The sequence below is a fragment of the Bos indicus x Bos taurus genome, chromosome 24, assembly GCF_003369695.1.
Source record: "Bos indicus x Bos taurus breed Angus x Brahman F1 hybrid chromosome 24, Bos_hybrid_MaternalHap_v2.0, whole genome shotgun sequence".
In the NCBI taxonomy this organism is placed as follows: Eukaryota; Metazoa; Chordata; class Mammalia; order Artiodactyla; family Bovidae; genus Bos; species Bos indicus x Bos taurus.
The window spans coordinates 42568626-42584027 of NC_040099.1; the positions used below are offsets into that span (position 1 = coordinate 42568626).

Genomic DNA, 15402 nt, shown 5'->3' on the forward strand with positions numbered 1-15402 from the left:
GAGAAAATCTTCTCCACAAAAACCACATGTTGAATAATATTTGGAGGGCATATCCTGAAAGTTTGGTCCCTTTGGTTTCCTTTGGCAACCTGAGTGCCTCAGCCATGCCGGGACCCTCATGTGAGCTTCACCTGCTTCAGAAGGACCCGGCTTCCGTGACTGAACAGAGAGACCTAGGAAGACCCACCCAGGTACCCAAAGCCCTTCCCTCCCCTCCACCCCCAGGGCTCTGTTCCCACCTATGAGTCGTTCAATCTCAGAGAAGGCTTCCGATGACTGAGGGTCCCTGAACCAAACAACAGCTTTGCAGTTAGAAATAATTACCCACCGTAGACTACCCTTGTCTCTGGTCCTTCAGCATGTTTGTGTGTGCATGTGTGTGTGTGTGCATGTGTGTGTGTGAGAAAGAGACACAACATGTCACCTGTGAACTGATTAAATGATGATGCTTCTAAGATATCTTCACTGCAGGTCAATGACTAGTATTGCCCAAAAAGCACTGTAGTCTTGACATTTGGAGAAGTCCTTCTCAAACAGCCCCCAATAAGTAAATGACTCTCCCTACCACAAAAAAAAAGGATGGAGAAGACCTTTCTTACCCTTCCCAGCCTGCAGGAGGGCACAAGAACTAAGACAAGATGCTGGCAGGACTGAGCAAGGAGACAGAAGCGATTTACAGCAAAGTCCACACCCCACACCAGATTGTGGCTCTCACCCCAGACCCCGGACACTTTACTGATAAAGTAAGAGCTGTCCTTGCATGCAAGGATATAAATAAAACTCTCTGTTGAAATCAACCAAAAAAGACTCGGGACTTTGAACATCTACAGAACCAAAATCTAAGAAAGTATGATCAGGTGCGTGGAACCAGACAGTGAGTCCCAGCCTTACGGCGGAAGCGCTCCCTGATGGATGGAAAGGCTGGTGAGGTGGGACGGGAACTGGTCAGGAGTCTAGACTGTCCTAAAAGTGACTGAGGCTCACCAACCTCCATGGCAGAAGGAGAGTGCAGTCATACCAGCCCCTTACCATGCAGGTTCCTAGCTGGTTGAGTGGATTTATAACCCAGTGGGTTTTTCCATTCCAGAGTGGAGGGGGGTTCCTGCCATTTCAATCAATCACTTTCCATCCTCTAATTAAATGAGGTCGTGTGTAGGGAGCACTCACTGCAGCTCCCGACACGTAGGAAACTGACCTGCTCTTAGCACCCTCAGTCCCTAGGCCTCTGAAGATACTCCACCCGACTCTCTGGTCTGGGCCAGGTAGGCGCAGCCAGATGGCTGTGGTCAAGACTTCAGGTAGATTGAGCTAATCAGTACTTCCTTCAGGATGCTGCCTTCTGGTTCCCCCATCTCACTTTGCCCAACGTCTTAGTCTCATACATCCGTGCATCCACATGAACCCATCACAGAAAGATGTTCCATTTTTTTGTCACTCAGGTGTATCATCCAATTAATCTTAAACCTCCTCAATGATCATGAGGCTTGACCTTCAGACACTGTTTTACACTCAATACTCTGGGTTTTGTCTTTTTTTCTTTTCTAAAATTGATATAACTAATTCATCTCCAGTTTTTTCCCCATCAAAGTTGACTCCAAATACTATCACATCAGACCCACCTTAAAAGGGCAGTGACTTGCCACCATGGAGCCTGCATGCATGTATGTTAAGTCACTTCAGTTGTATCCACCTCTGTGTGCCTATGGGCTGTAGCCTGCCAGGCTCCTCAGTCTGTGGAATTTCCCAGGCAGGAATACTGGAGTGGGTTGCCATGCTCTCCTCCAGGGGAGCTTCCCAACCCAGGGATTGAGCCCATGACTCCTGCAATGGCAGGCAGATTCTTTACTACTGAGCCACCTGGGAAGCTCACCATTGAAGCTACTTAAGGCAAAGTCCAAAGGAGACTGCAGAGGATTAATCTGAGATTGGTTTAAAAAAATGACAGCATCACTGGAATAAGTCCATGGCTTCCAAAGATAGCTTCTTTGACAGAGCTACCCTTCAAGGAAACACACAAGAGCCAGCGTGCTTGGGAGACCATGACAGTGAAGAACCATGCTTTCTTCTCATTGTTACTCTCCACAAACTCAAACATAGTGTTTGGTGAAGGGCAGTCTTTCAATTAACATTTGTTGAAAGAAATAAACAGTCACACTCAATAAGATGTATTTTCTATATAATATCCACATGTCATCAATCTGCACTGAAGCAAATTAAAATGTCTCCTTTCAACAAACCCGTATCATCTCTCCAGACCGTTGTGCCCAGGGCCTGGTACTCTATCAGCCAACAAGTATTTACTCAGTGATTAGGCTTCCCCTTGTGCTTGTAATACTGAGAACAGTGTTCTGTCCTGGGCATGGGTCAGACAACACAAGGGTTAAGAGCATGACCACCTACATAGTACCTGTGTGTCCTGGGCTTGTTAACAAGAAAGCCTGGATATCACACAATTCTTAGCTGATATTTAAAGAGCGCTAGGAAATATCTTGAGGTTAGGACTAGCTATGAGATTGAGATTTCTAAATCTAGCTCACTCTGATATTCAAAGTAATAACATTATCCTTCAAAATAACAGTCATGTTATCATTAGTCAGTGTGTGCTGAGTACACACAGTATACGGACTTTTACCCCCTACGTTCCATCCAAACAAAATACCAACTGTTCCACCACAATGAGGATATGCATTATGCATAGGCATAGGGAACTTAATACATACACGTCTAGTTGAAGAACTTAATGTCTCATCAACTTGGAATATTTGGGCCACCTGAAGTTAACTACATATTAGTTCCTATTTAATGGAGTGATGTCTCAATTTAAATGCAAAGCCCATTGCTAAGCAAACAGCAAGCGAAGATTTCCTGGCCTTTCTTCAGTATCTTAGGCTTCAATAAAATCCTTAACGTTGTAAGGAAAGCATACAACATTCTGATTTCTTCAATTATTCATAATCTTCTGATCCCCAGTAAATCTAAAGTAGCAAACTCCCAGGACCTATTACCCCACACCCAAGCTTCTGTCTCCAGAGGAGAGACAGGTGTGAGTGATCAACTGTCCTGCAACGTTTGCTCTCGTGGAGGCCGAGGGAAGCAGAGGACAAGGCCTGGGTTCCTAGATGCCAAGAACTCTAGACTCTGAAAACAAATGCACTCATTCATTCATTCTGTAAATATTGATGAATGGACGGCTAGACACCAGGCGCTGTCCCCGGTCCTGGAAACACAGTCGCGAACAAAAGAGCAAAACCTTTGCCATCTTCAAGGTGGTGCATAAGGAGGGACTCCATAACTAACTGCACTAAAATGGGCTCTGGCTCAGCCTCTGGGGAGACCTGAGTGGACGGGGGACAAGGAGAATGTCTGAGGAGCCAATAGAGTTGGGAGGATGGAGATTCCCAGCCCAAGGAGAGGGCTTCACTGAGACCACCCTGAGCCTGAACTATACTGACATCTGACTCCTGCTGAGAAATCCAAGGAGAAAGAAGGGAGAAGCAATCTGCACACTGACTTACTAAAAGTTCCCATCCTCTGAGCCCTGATTGTGCATGCCCACCTGTGTGTGTGTGTGCAGGAGTGTGTGTGTGCGTGTGTCCATGTGGGGGCATGTGCATGTGTGTAGAAGTGTGTATGTGTTTGTGCATGCACATGTGAGCATGTGCGTGTGTGTGCATCTGTGCAGCAGAGGCCCTGAACGGCAGGCAAAGCAGATTCCCTAGAGTTCTCTCCCAGATGACACTGGACCTTCCTACCCATCTGTGAGAAATGTGTGTGACCCCAAGACTTCTGCAAAGCCACACAGCATCACCCTTCCAGGTCCACCAGGTCTACCACCGTCTGTGTGGATGCCACACAGGCATCTTCCTGGACCATGTGACTTGAACCTTGGACCACAGCTCCACTAGAAACGCCTGGGCTGGGTCCCTCCAATCACAGAATTAGAACTGCCAGAATGTGAGTCCTGTGAGTTCATAAAGACCACATGGGGCCTCCCTCCCTCCAGTCCCTGTGCGATTCCAGACACAGCAAATAGATAAGGTTGTGAGTCTCGGCCATGCCCCTTGGCGCTGAAAGACAGGAAGGATGGGAGGACAGGACACACAACCTCAAGCCCTGTCCCCAGGTACCAGCTGGAAAGATGCCTGCAGGCTCCCTCTGAGCTGCTGGTCCCTCAGCCCCAGGTGGGTGGGGTGTGTGGAGCGGGTAGGCAGACACCTGTGCACACGATGCTGTCTGTGTTCTGGCCTGTGACACTTTGGGGATTCAGACATTTCTTCCCATACACAGAAACTGCCCTGCGTGTCTGATCTCATCCTTCACCTGTGTGTTTCCTGACTGAGTCACCCTCTCTGTGCTCGGGCAGAGATGATGGGCCACGTTACACATGCCCACCCCCACAGAGACGGAGGCCCTGGGCAGAGCAGGACTGGGTCACTTGGGAAGAAGCAAAGCCAGGCGTCATCACTGAGTGTGACAAGGAAACCCCATGACCTGGTTCCAGATAAAATAAGGGGACACCCTGACAGAAAAGCAACAGATCATTTAATTGAGGACAAACAGGTACTCATTTCTAAAGCACTTAATTCTAAAGGTGAAACCTTCTTTCTTTAATACATGAGCTCCCAGCCATGAGGTAGGAGTTGCCCGTGTGTTGCCATCTTGGTTACGAGGCCAGAAGCTAAGCTGTTTAAATGTCTTTGTTTATGTTGGACTCTAGGAAGGCGGCTTGGGTGGGCGGGGTCTCGTAAACAACATATTTTTGGTCTGATAAGGATTTGTTTAGACTCACATCTCTCTAGCCCTTTTTCACTGTGTGTATTAAGATTTAAGCAAATTAAAAGAGCTATTACTTAAATTCTTCCTAAGGCAAGAAAACCAACAGTGCATCTGCAGTCCTAACCATCAGGATGAACAATCAATTTAACAGTCGGGGGGAGAACAGGAAAGACAGTCATGATTTACTACTCTGTTTACACCAGGACTTTACTGCTTTTCCTGAGAAGTCAGCACTGTGAGCTGGCACCGTGGAGCCACGGCCATTCCCATGTCAAGCCCGACTTCCTGTCCTTTGCTATAAACACAGGGCCATCATTCTCACCTAAGACATAGGGCACAGTCCTGATTTCTTGTAACGGCATCGTTTCAAAAAAACAATTAATTCGATTAGCTCAGTGCAGTTTAATTTCTCTCTTTGTGAAGAACTTCAAATCAGACCAGCTTCCTCGTCGGAGCCTCAAGAAAGAGTCACTGTTTCTCTCTATGCCTTCAGGTTCCTGGAGAGCACTGGGGAAGGAGCTACAGGTTTGCAATCGCACACTTGAAAAACTAGCACTGGAATCTGTGTCTTTCTGTACCTGACTGAGGCACACACGACAGATCCAGCTGACGTGTGAAGCCGTCGCAACCGCCGGCTTCCTCCCCAGGCCTCCTGCTCATGTCCTAGCTGCACTTCCCACCGCCTACTCCCAGCACAGAGAACCTGCAGATTCACTTCATTTTCATGACCACACATTGAGTTCCAGAACCTTCCAGACCCTCTGTAAACCTACAAACGCAGGCCTGCTGGGGAATATGTGTGGGAAAAACAACTGCGAGTGATAGAAACTCATCACCACCAAGTGCCCCAGCTCCCCACTGGACCGGCATTCTCCCTTCCGATAGCAACACCCCAGGGACCCCCAGATGCGCCCCGCCCTGGAGCAGAGAGCCAGGGGCTCTTACCTTGCATGGTAGCTTTAGTTGGTTCCGAGAACAGGGGGATGAGCAGGAGGTAGATGAGGTAGACGAAGGAGAGCCCGTTGTACCGGAAGGCGCAGGCTGCGGGGAAAGAAGAGGGCATTAGTGATGGTGACAGTGGCCTCGGGCATCGCGGCGTCTGGCGGCTGCATGACCACAGCACATCTTCCATAAGAAAGAAAACACAGCTGCATCTGTCTGTGCCCATCATCACACGGAGTGTGGTGAGAATCGGGGAATGACAGTGCTCCCATCACCTAACCAGGAGGCAACACCAGCACCCCTGTGACAGGCACGAAACCTGTCACAGATGAAAAGTGCCTCAGAGACTCAGGGCGATGGGCTGTGAATATGTGAGGTGTTCAGAGGAGGCTATGGGTAGTAGGAGAGGTGAGACTGAAGGGAAAAACGAGAGAAGAAAGTCTGTCAAATGCTCTGTGGCTGGGCTCGACCCCAGTTATCTAAGGAAATCTGTCTGACAAGAACGGGCCCCCAGGCTCAGGGACCCACTCACTCACTGGCCCGTTGAACAGATTCACAGGATGAAGAAGTGTGGGGATGAACGTTCATCAGAGAGAATGTGGAGCTAACATCACTAGTCCCTGACCACGTGTATAAGAAGACATTTCAGGCAGATTACACTGGAGACACACGCCTGGGGCACATGAGTTCATGTTAGTGTCAGCTCACACCAGCATTGCCCCACATCAAGCCTTATCTGTGCATTACCTCTCACTCTCACCACTCTCCTTGCACAGATTCTGTTTTTATTCTCTCTACACATGACAAAGCAGCAGGAGTAGAAAGCACAGCCGAGCTGAGGCTGGAGCCTGTGAGCTCGTCCCACTTCTGCGTCTCCATCAGGAAGTCTGGCAGCCTCCACTCCGCATCCTCACCTGTCTGACTCGTCCCCAGGAAACCATCAGGGCCTCAGGGGGCCAGAACCTTGCTTCCACAGGATGCTTGTAACTGTTTTGGTTTTATATAACCTTGTTCTGTGAGGTATCAAATCGTTCACACTGGAAATGTGTACACTGAGGGCATTCCCAAACACTAACTCTGAAGAGGGAGAAATGAGCCCACTCCTGGGTTCTCAGGGCAGAGCCTTTAGCTCCCATTATTTATCGCAAAGTCCCAAACACTTAAAGAGATGCAGGGACAACCCAAGGAGGGTAGTCAGTTCAATTGCTCAGTCGTGTCCAATTCTTTGAGAACCCATGGACTGTAGCACACCAGGCCTCCCTGTCCATCACCAACTCCCGGAGTTTGATCAAACTCATGTCCATAGAGTCAGTGATGCCATCCAACCATCTTATCCTCTGTTGGCCCCTTCTCCTCCTGCCTTCAATCTTTCCTAGCATCAGGGTCTTTTCCAGCGAGTCAGTTCTTCACATCAGGTAGCCAAACTATTGGAGCTTCAGCATCAATCCTTCCAATGAATATTCAAGATGGATTTCCTTTAGGATTGACTGGTTTGACCTCCTTGCAATCCAAGGGACTCTCAAGAGTCTTCTCTAATAACACAGTTCAAAAGTATCAATTCTTTGACACTTAGCTTTCTTTATGGTCCAACTCTCACATCCATACAATATGTGACCCCCTGCTCCCATGAGTGGGCTGGACCTGGGGCTCCGAGTGACCAGAGACAGTGAAAGTACCAGGATCCCTCTTGGGGGCCTCTATCCTGGGTACCCCTGGTCCCTGAGGGGAGCCAGCCACTGGGTTGCAAGTTTCCCCAAGGAGAGGCCCCAAAGGAAGGAGCCGAGGTCTCCAGCCAGCAGCCAGCCTGCACCAGAAAAGGAGGAGATGGGTGAGCCTGGAAGAGGGCCTCACAGGCTGCACCCTGACTGACCTTGACTGCCCTGACCAACCTCGACTGCATCCTGACCAACCTTGACTGCAGCCCATGAGAGCCTAAGCCGGAGGCGCCTGCTGAAACTTCCTGGATTCCCCACTCCCAGAAACTCTGCAGCAGGGTTTGTTGCTTTAAGCTGCCAAATGTTTGGGTAATTTGTATGCAGCAACAGATGACTAATACCCAAACTTTCATTTAAAAAAATCAAACCACTTCTAAAAATCCACCTTCGTTTATTTTTGTCTTAAATTATCCAGTTTGACTAATGACAGTGGCCTAATTGCTGAATTTTCTGCTTTATTTTATGTGTGAAGTTGCCACCCAGGAGTCACCTGAGCTTACGGGCAAAATATGCCTTTGAACTTGTCAGCAAGGCACACTCAAGCTAGAAAAGCCTCAGAAGGTAAACAGCAACTCTCTCTTACCCAGTGTGATGTTGTCGTGGTCCACGACCTGGAATCACGGAGCACACCCCCTGCCTTTGTAAAAAGTTATCAGATGCCAGTACCCACACCTCTCAGGGGGCACGCAGGCATATGGAACCCTGTCCTCTGCCTCAGGGATTTACTGTGGACACTACAAGTTTTTACAATACAGTTCTAGGGGAAAAAAAATTCTTCACTCTAGCTAAGAATGCACTCTTTCCCACTATTTCTACCTGGTTTCAACTATCCAAAATTATGTAGAAAGTTCCCTCAAAGAATGACAACAGGAATTTTCCCCAAAAAAGACCTTGCCAGGCTTAGAGAGATCACAATTAGAAACTGCATGATAACAAGTTATCAAGTAAAGAGCATTATCAACATTAGTACAGTCATTTGAACTATAGACAACTGGACTGGTCTCATTAACAAATTTCATTTTCTAAAGGTGAAAACAGATAGTTCAGGAAAAACTCTCTAAGTAGGAGAAAACATAGATGTCACTTTGACAACTTAGAGTTTAATCAGTATAGAAGGGAGAAAATCTCTTGCAAATGTGAAATTTTTAAGATGGCCGCATAACATTTATAAAAAATACTTGTGTTGCAATGCAGGTGTACTAGTTTACAATGTATTATATGATCACAAAGAGATTTATGCACACTCTAACTTCCATAATAATTGAAGGTAATAATCTCAGACTTTACTAAAAATAAGTGCCCTCAGAGCTGAATTTTTAGCAAGAATGTGTCCTCTCCTCCTCCACACCCTTCAGCAAGGCCAAAGAGGCCCCCACCATGAATCGCCTGCAAGAGGACTGAGCTTAAATGTTTAGAACCTCCATCTCAACTAAGTACATTCTAAATACTCCTTAACGGCCTCAAAATGCTTTGTTTATTTTAACTTGCCAGACCAGTAGATACACATTATTCAGAATAAGCAACCTCACTACCAAGAGACAAAACAGTGCTGTCAGGTCAGTGATTCTAGAACTTCTTTTTGTGTTTATACTTTCAATAATTTTCCTTCTGCTCTCTGAAGCCATCAATGACTTTTAAAAGGATGTCCTCTCAAAACCATGGTGATTTTTATAGAAAACAGTAAAGACAAGAGAAACAGCTGCAAAGTATTTACAATGCAGCAGAAAAAAAAGCCCAACAATTGCAGATTTTTCCTAAGGAAGCAAAACCATCAAAGAAACGAGAGACAGGAAAGACTGCCAAGTCACCTTATTCATTGTCCGTCTGTGTAAAATTCTTTCCCCCAGGACACACTCCTGTGTTTCCCATCTGGTGAAACTTATAAATGTCACGTGGTGATGCTTTAGGACAGCTAACAGACAGGACAAGATCCCTCTCTTCCCTCTTCCTGTATCTCCGACCTCCACATCCAGCAGAGGTCTGGTTCCAAGTGCTTCCTTCAAAAAGTTGCAGAAATGAGTTCTTCTAGGAGGACACCAGGGAGTCCCTTCCACTACAGTTCAGAAGGCGGCCACCTGACCACACACTCTTACCACGCAGCACCTGCCCTCTGCTCCCTACGCCACCACCACCGAGTTCACACGTGCCAGACACAAAGGGGAACAGAAGTATTCATCAAATAAGAAAACACACATACAGGCAGTCCCTATATTTTAACACTACTTTTTTTATCTAGAGATGTATGAAAGCTGACTATTCTCGGAAGTCTGTCAGTCAACACTGAATCTATCAGTTATATGTTTCAGATACTGTAAGAAGCAGAAATTCCTCATCACATAAGTTCAGTTCAGTTCAGCAGCTCGATCCTGAGAGTAACAGCATGGATGGTCTCTCGTGACTGCAATGAGTAAATAAAGCTTTTATACCAGTACATAATTCCTTAAGCTTTCTGAATACTCAGAAATAGATCTGTTTCATTGAGTCTGAAGGGCCCTGCAATTAAGTCCACAGTTCCTACAATTCCTCAAAATAGAACCTGCTCTCTTACTATTGTGATGAAGAAGAAATTAGGCTGGGTAAGTAAGTGCAGAGAAAAGGTGCAGCATTGAAACTGTTTCTTTGCTCACCTGCCATAATCTCTTGACGAGGAGAGTTAGTGTTCTAGATGGGGACATCCAGAGTCACCAAGGTCTGTGTCTTGGTATTTACTGATTTCTTTAGAAATCACTCATCATCCTTCACATAACACTCATTCTCATGTGAGGAAGGTACCCTTTACCTAAGTCAACTCACTTTTAGGTAATGCAACAATTTATAACTAGACCACTATACCTGTCTACTAGTCTATTACTAGCAGAATGCAGATTTATCTTTTAGTTTTTTTAAATATTAATTACAATTAAGCTTTAGTCTATAAAGATTGTATCTAATCTATAAAGATTAAATCTATTCATCTTTAAGAATTTAAAGCTTATTTTCCTCAGAAAAATTTTTAAAGAGAGCTGATAATCAGTCATGTTTAATTTTAAACTAACTTTTAAATTCCAGTTTTTAATTCTTAATTAATTTCATTAATTCTGTCTCATTTTTAATGAACACTACTTTTCTGTAATTTTCCCAAAAGGTAACTTATCTTCCTAATTTATACAAATTCTACTAGACTACCAGTTCACAGTAGTTGGATTTTTACATCACTGGTCCTTTGAAAAACCTAAGAGAGGTGCTTACAACCCTAATAATATGGCAGTGTTTCTTGCTGGATTTCTTAGATTTTAAATACTAAGTCTGATTCACAACTTAATCATCTATAAGATCCATCAAGATTTCAAATTTGGAAAGCTAACCCTCCATTAATCAGTATGTCTAAACTATTAGGATGAACCATTGAACTTGATATAACAAAAGTAGTTATAACAAAATATATAGTAGTTAAAACAAAAATATAACAAAAGTAGTCAACTATTAGGAAGTTCATGCCATTCAACCTGAAATAAATCAGGACTGATTACTGGACTCCATTATAAGTGGAGACTAAGTGGTATCTTCATCTAGAAATAAGAGAGATCAGTGTTCAAAGGCCACCCACATGCTGGTCCCTGAGTGATCTGAGACAGCTATAGAAAAGGAGACATGAGGGCTGAAGAATATGTGTGTGCGTGTGTGTGTGTGTGTAGGCGTGTGTGTGTGTGTGTGTGTGTGTGTGTGTGTGTGTAGGCTTCATGTAGGCAGCACCACTTTTAATAACAGGATTAATTTACTGCCTGCCACAGTTTCCTTCTTTCAAGAACTCAGTAAAATGAGATTTCTTTTTTTGCAAGCTTTCACTGTAGGCTTCAGAATATTCTATATTATTCTTGGCAGCATCCTCCCCAGACTGCTGTGTGCATTAGCATGAAAAGAAGTCGGTTCAGCTGCCGACATTAAGTCCTATTTCTTCCACCCTCAGCACACGATGCTGCCCGACATGGTCTCTCCTTTAACAACTAATATGGCTGAAAAATTATTAAAAAGCACTGTTTTTATGTTGATAAATTTACTTTGACATTCTGCCTGCTTCTTCCTGGGAACACCCTCTTCCCTGACATATATGGAGCCATCGCTATTGCCTTCAAATATTTCTGGTGCTGGAGAAGTAGACACACCTTTTATGGCATGAATTCAGCCCTCGACTATGTCTGGGCTTTATGCTTCCGATACCACAGTAACGAGGAACAGCCACTGACCACAGTGCGAAATGCTTGCTTCCAGAACAACGTCCAACACAGTGAGGAACTGGACTAATGCCTCAAAATCAGCTTCTCCACCAGATAGCCTGCTTGGGTTTAATTTGGACTCACAGCCTTTGATTTTGCACTCAGTCCTTTCCTCATCACTGCAAATGCCAGTCCCACTCCAAGTCCACATAACTGAGGATGGGGTGAGCACCACACACTCTTGGCAGTGGACAAACCACAGGACACCCAGACCATGACCCCAGACTCATCCCATCCCCAGCTGCCTCTGCCTTCTGCTCTCTCTCTTGTGCATGCATGCTAAATCCCTTCAGTCGTGTTTGACTCTTTGGACCCCATGGAATGCAGCCAGCCAGGTTCCTCTGTCCATGGGATTTCCCAGACAAGAATACTAGAGCGGGTTGCCACTTCCTCCTCCACGGGATCTTCCTGACCCAGGAATTGAACCTGCATCTCCTGAATCTCCTGCATCGCAGGCAGAGTCTTTACCTACTGAGTCTCCTGGGAAGCCCCTGCTCGCTCTTACTACCCTTCTTTTCAATACCCACCACATTCTCTTGCCTCATAAAATTAAGGCAGTTTAAGATCACTGGTGAGATGCTCTACTGGGGAAATTGATCATTACAGGAACATGTTTAAGTTTACGATACAAGCTTTAATCAGCTCATGACCCTGACATGAGAGCGTGTTTGATTTTTGGTCACTAAATGAACAAGTTTTTGATCTCCTATATTTCCAAGTGTAGATGACCTTTCCTGACCCATAGCTATGTCCTGGATTTGCTAGATGACCCATAATTGTCAGAACTTTCCCCAAAGTCCTCAGAGTGAGACTGTTTGGGCATCCCAGTCTAACTCCACAAAGCAGGTCTGAGTCCTGAGCCCACTGAGCCCAGCTCAGCTGGATGCTTCCTATCAAGATTCTGTTCAGGCTGGGTTACTTCCACAGATGCCATCAATAGGTCACTGGGCCATTTCCACAGGGACGGGCGGTTGCAAAACATTCCACCCTTGGCCTGTGCCCAGGAAGAGCTCACACAACAATGCATGTCCTTAGACATGCCCCTTCTACCCACCCCACCCCCATTAGCCATCCCCAAATGCACAGCACCAGGCCTTCAATCACACTGGAACACAGACTCCCTCCTGTTCACTATTCTATTTCCAGTTTCTATTCCCATTTCTAAACATAGTAAGCAGTCAGTAAATATTTGTTGAAGGAGTAAATAGATCCCTGCCTCTTTCTTTGCAAACCTGTAATGCCCTCTGTACAACCATGGGTCCCAAATTCCAGAACATACTTCAAACTTACCCAAATGCCTGTCTCCTTCAGATAATGCCCCCATCACCCAATAAAAAGTAATCTTCTCTGAATAAAAAAGCACACCTTTCTTGCAGTAACCAAACAATTCGGTAAGACTGCCACACTGGGAACTCTGCACCACAAAGAATGGTTGTTGCTCATAGGAGTTAACACAAAAAGATGTGCACAAAACGATGGGTCAAAACCCAGCTTAGACAGCTGTGTACAACACAGCAGGCCTATGAGGTTGACATTAATATTTTTAAGGTCCCCCATTTTCAAGAAACTAAGGTTCACAAAGGATATGCAGCTTGCCCAAGGTCAAGGTGAACTTGGATTTAATCCCAGTCAGGCTGAGTCTTACCTCCTCCACTCCCCAGCCCTCTATACACACAGAAAACATCTGGAAGAACATCAGACCATTAACCTCTGGGAGGAAGGGTTGAAGGAGGGAGAATAGTAGTCACCTTTTAAATAATAACATTAATTTTTCTCATAACAGGTATTTGTACATTTTGCATTTTAAAATCACACTGTGTGCATGCTAAGTTGCTTCAGTCGTGTCCAACTCTCTGTGACCCCATGTACCATAGCTGCCAGGCTCCTCTACCCATGGGATTCTCCAGGCAAGAATACTGGAATGGGTTTCCATGGCCTCCTGCAGGGGATCTTCCCAACCCAGGGATTAAACCTGGGTATCTTACATCTCCTGCATTGGCAGGCAGGTTCTTTAACTAAATCTAAGGAAATGTAATCACTTGCATTTCTGAATACCCATCACATTTATGATCTGGCTCCATGTGACCTTGAAGTATTTCACCCTGTAAACCCATCACCCTTTTGAATGGACTGTAAGCCCCTTAAGAGCAGGACTGTGTGTCAGCTGTGATTTTGGGAGCCCAGCAGAGTACCTCTCACATGACAATCATGTGACAATGGTGCAGAATGAATGAAGGAATGAAACACTGGACTTCTCTTACCCTTGGAGACAGAGATATCTGAGAAAAGCTGTCGTGTCTGACAAGTGGTGTAAATGTTCAATGGCTTTCACCAAACAGATGACTCTGCAATGCTCAGTCTGGCTCACATAATGACATGGCTACAAAGAAGAATATTCAAAAGCGATGAGACAAATATATCTGTTGGAAAAACAATATCTGGGTAATAATTTCCACTTAGGCATCCAGGAAGAGGCAAGAAACAAGAAAGCTTCTTGAATCATGAATCTTTCTGTCATGATGAAGTTACACTCTAGGGAGCTTCTCTTGGAAGAAAAAGGTATATGAAGTTAAAAGTCCAATTCTTAACCATTTCCTTCTTACAGATGGATTCAATGCAAATTCTACATCACTGCAAGAGGTTCTATAAGGCTTTGGTCAGCTTTGGGGGATGGAAAGACGTTTCTTAACCATATATACCACACAAAGAAAGTGGGGAAATGTGCTTTCAGTGTCCATCTTTAAACACTGACTCTCACAACCAGACTCCTAGTTGGTGGCAACTAAGAGGAAGTCAAAATGTGAACCTGAATAGAGCTGCATTGGACAAATCCACCAACATCTAAGCCTCAATTTCCCGTCTCATGGCTTTCTTGGTGGCTCAGTGGTAATGAATCCGCCTGCCAATGCAGGAGATGCAGGTTTGATCCCTGGGTCAGGAAGATCCCCTGGAGGAGGAAATGGCAACCCACTCCAGTATTCTTGTCTGGAGAATTCCATGGACAGAGGAGCCTGGCGGGCTATGGTCTATGGGGTCACAAGGAGTCGGATACAACTGAGCAACAATTTCCTGTCCCAGAGAAGGAAATATGCCAGGAATGATCTTTTAATGCTACTAGAGGCCAGTTGAATTAGCAGTACTTAAATCATAGGTAGGATGAGTTGAAAGGACTTTGCAGACCTCCTAAGCTGTCCAGGGGCCACTTCTCTTCTGGACATGACTCCTTGGTTGGTTTAGCCCTAACCGGGCATGATCTAGGGGCAAAGTTCAACTTCCACTTGGGGTTGGAGAAAAATAGCTGGGAGTAAAAGGCTTCCAGTTGACTTCTTTAAATCGAATTCACTCTCAGGACCTCCAGTATTTTCTTCCATTTCTTCAGTTAAAAATGGAGATTGCACTCAGTCATGTCCAACTCTCTGCAACCCCATGGACTGTAGGCCACCAGGCTCTTCTGTCCATGGGATTTCCCAGCAAGAATAATGGAGTGTGTTGCCATTCCCTACTTCAGAGGATCTTCCCGATCCAAAGATAAAATTTGCATCTCCTGCATTGGCAGGCAGATTCTTTACCTCTAGTTCCACCTGGGAAGCCCCCAAATGGGGAGGAACCTCTCAAAATAAAACTTCAACTATCTGGCATAAATCACACCATAGCCCACAACCAAATAATATCCACCTCCCTCATCAGTCAGGATTAAAGTTTCTCATGAACAGGTA

General features: G+C 45.4%; 1 protein-coding gene across 3 annotated transcripts in view; it reads right to left on the reverse strand.

The window, feature by feature from the left end:
• The window catches only part of PIEZO2 (piezo type mechanosensitive ion channel component 2), a 251309-nt gene that overhangs the window by 205914 nt on the left and 29993 nt on the right, over positions 1 to 15402 (reverse strand). For all 3 annotated transcript variants that reach the window (XM_027525524.1, XM_027525522.1, XM_027525523.1), the window contains exon 2: positions 5722 to 5817. In XM_027525524.1, coding sequence (XP_027381325.1) covers positions 5722 to 5817 — 96 coding nt within the window. The remainder of the gene's footprint in view (positions 1 to 5721; positions 5818 to 15402) is intronic.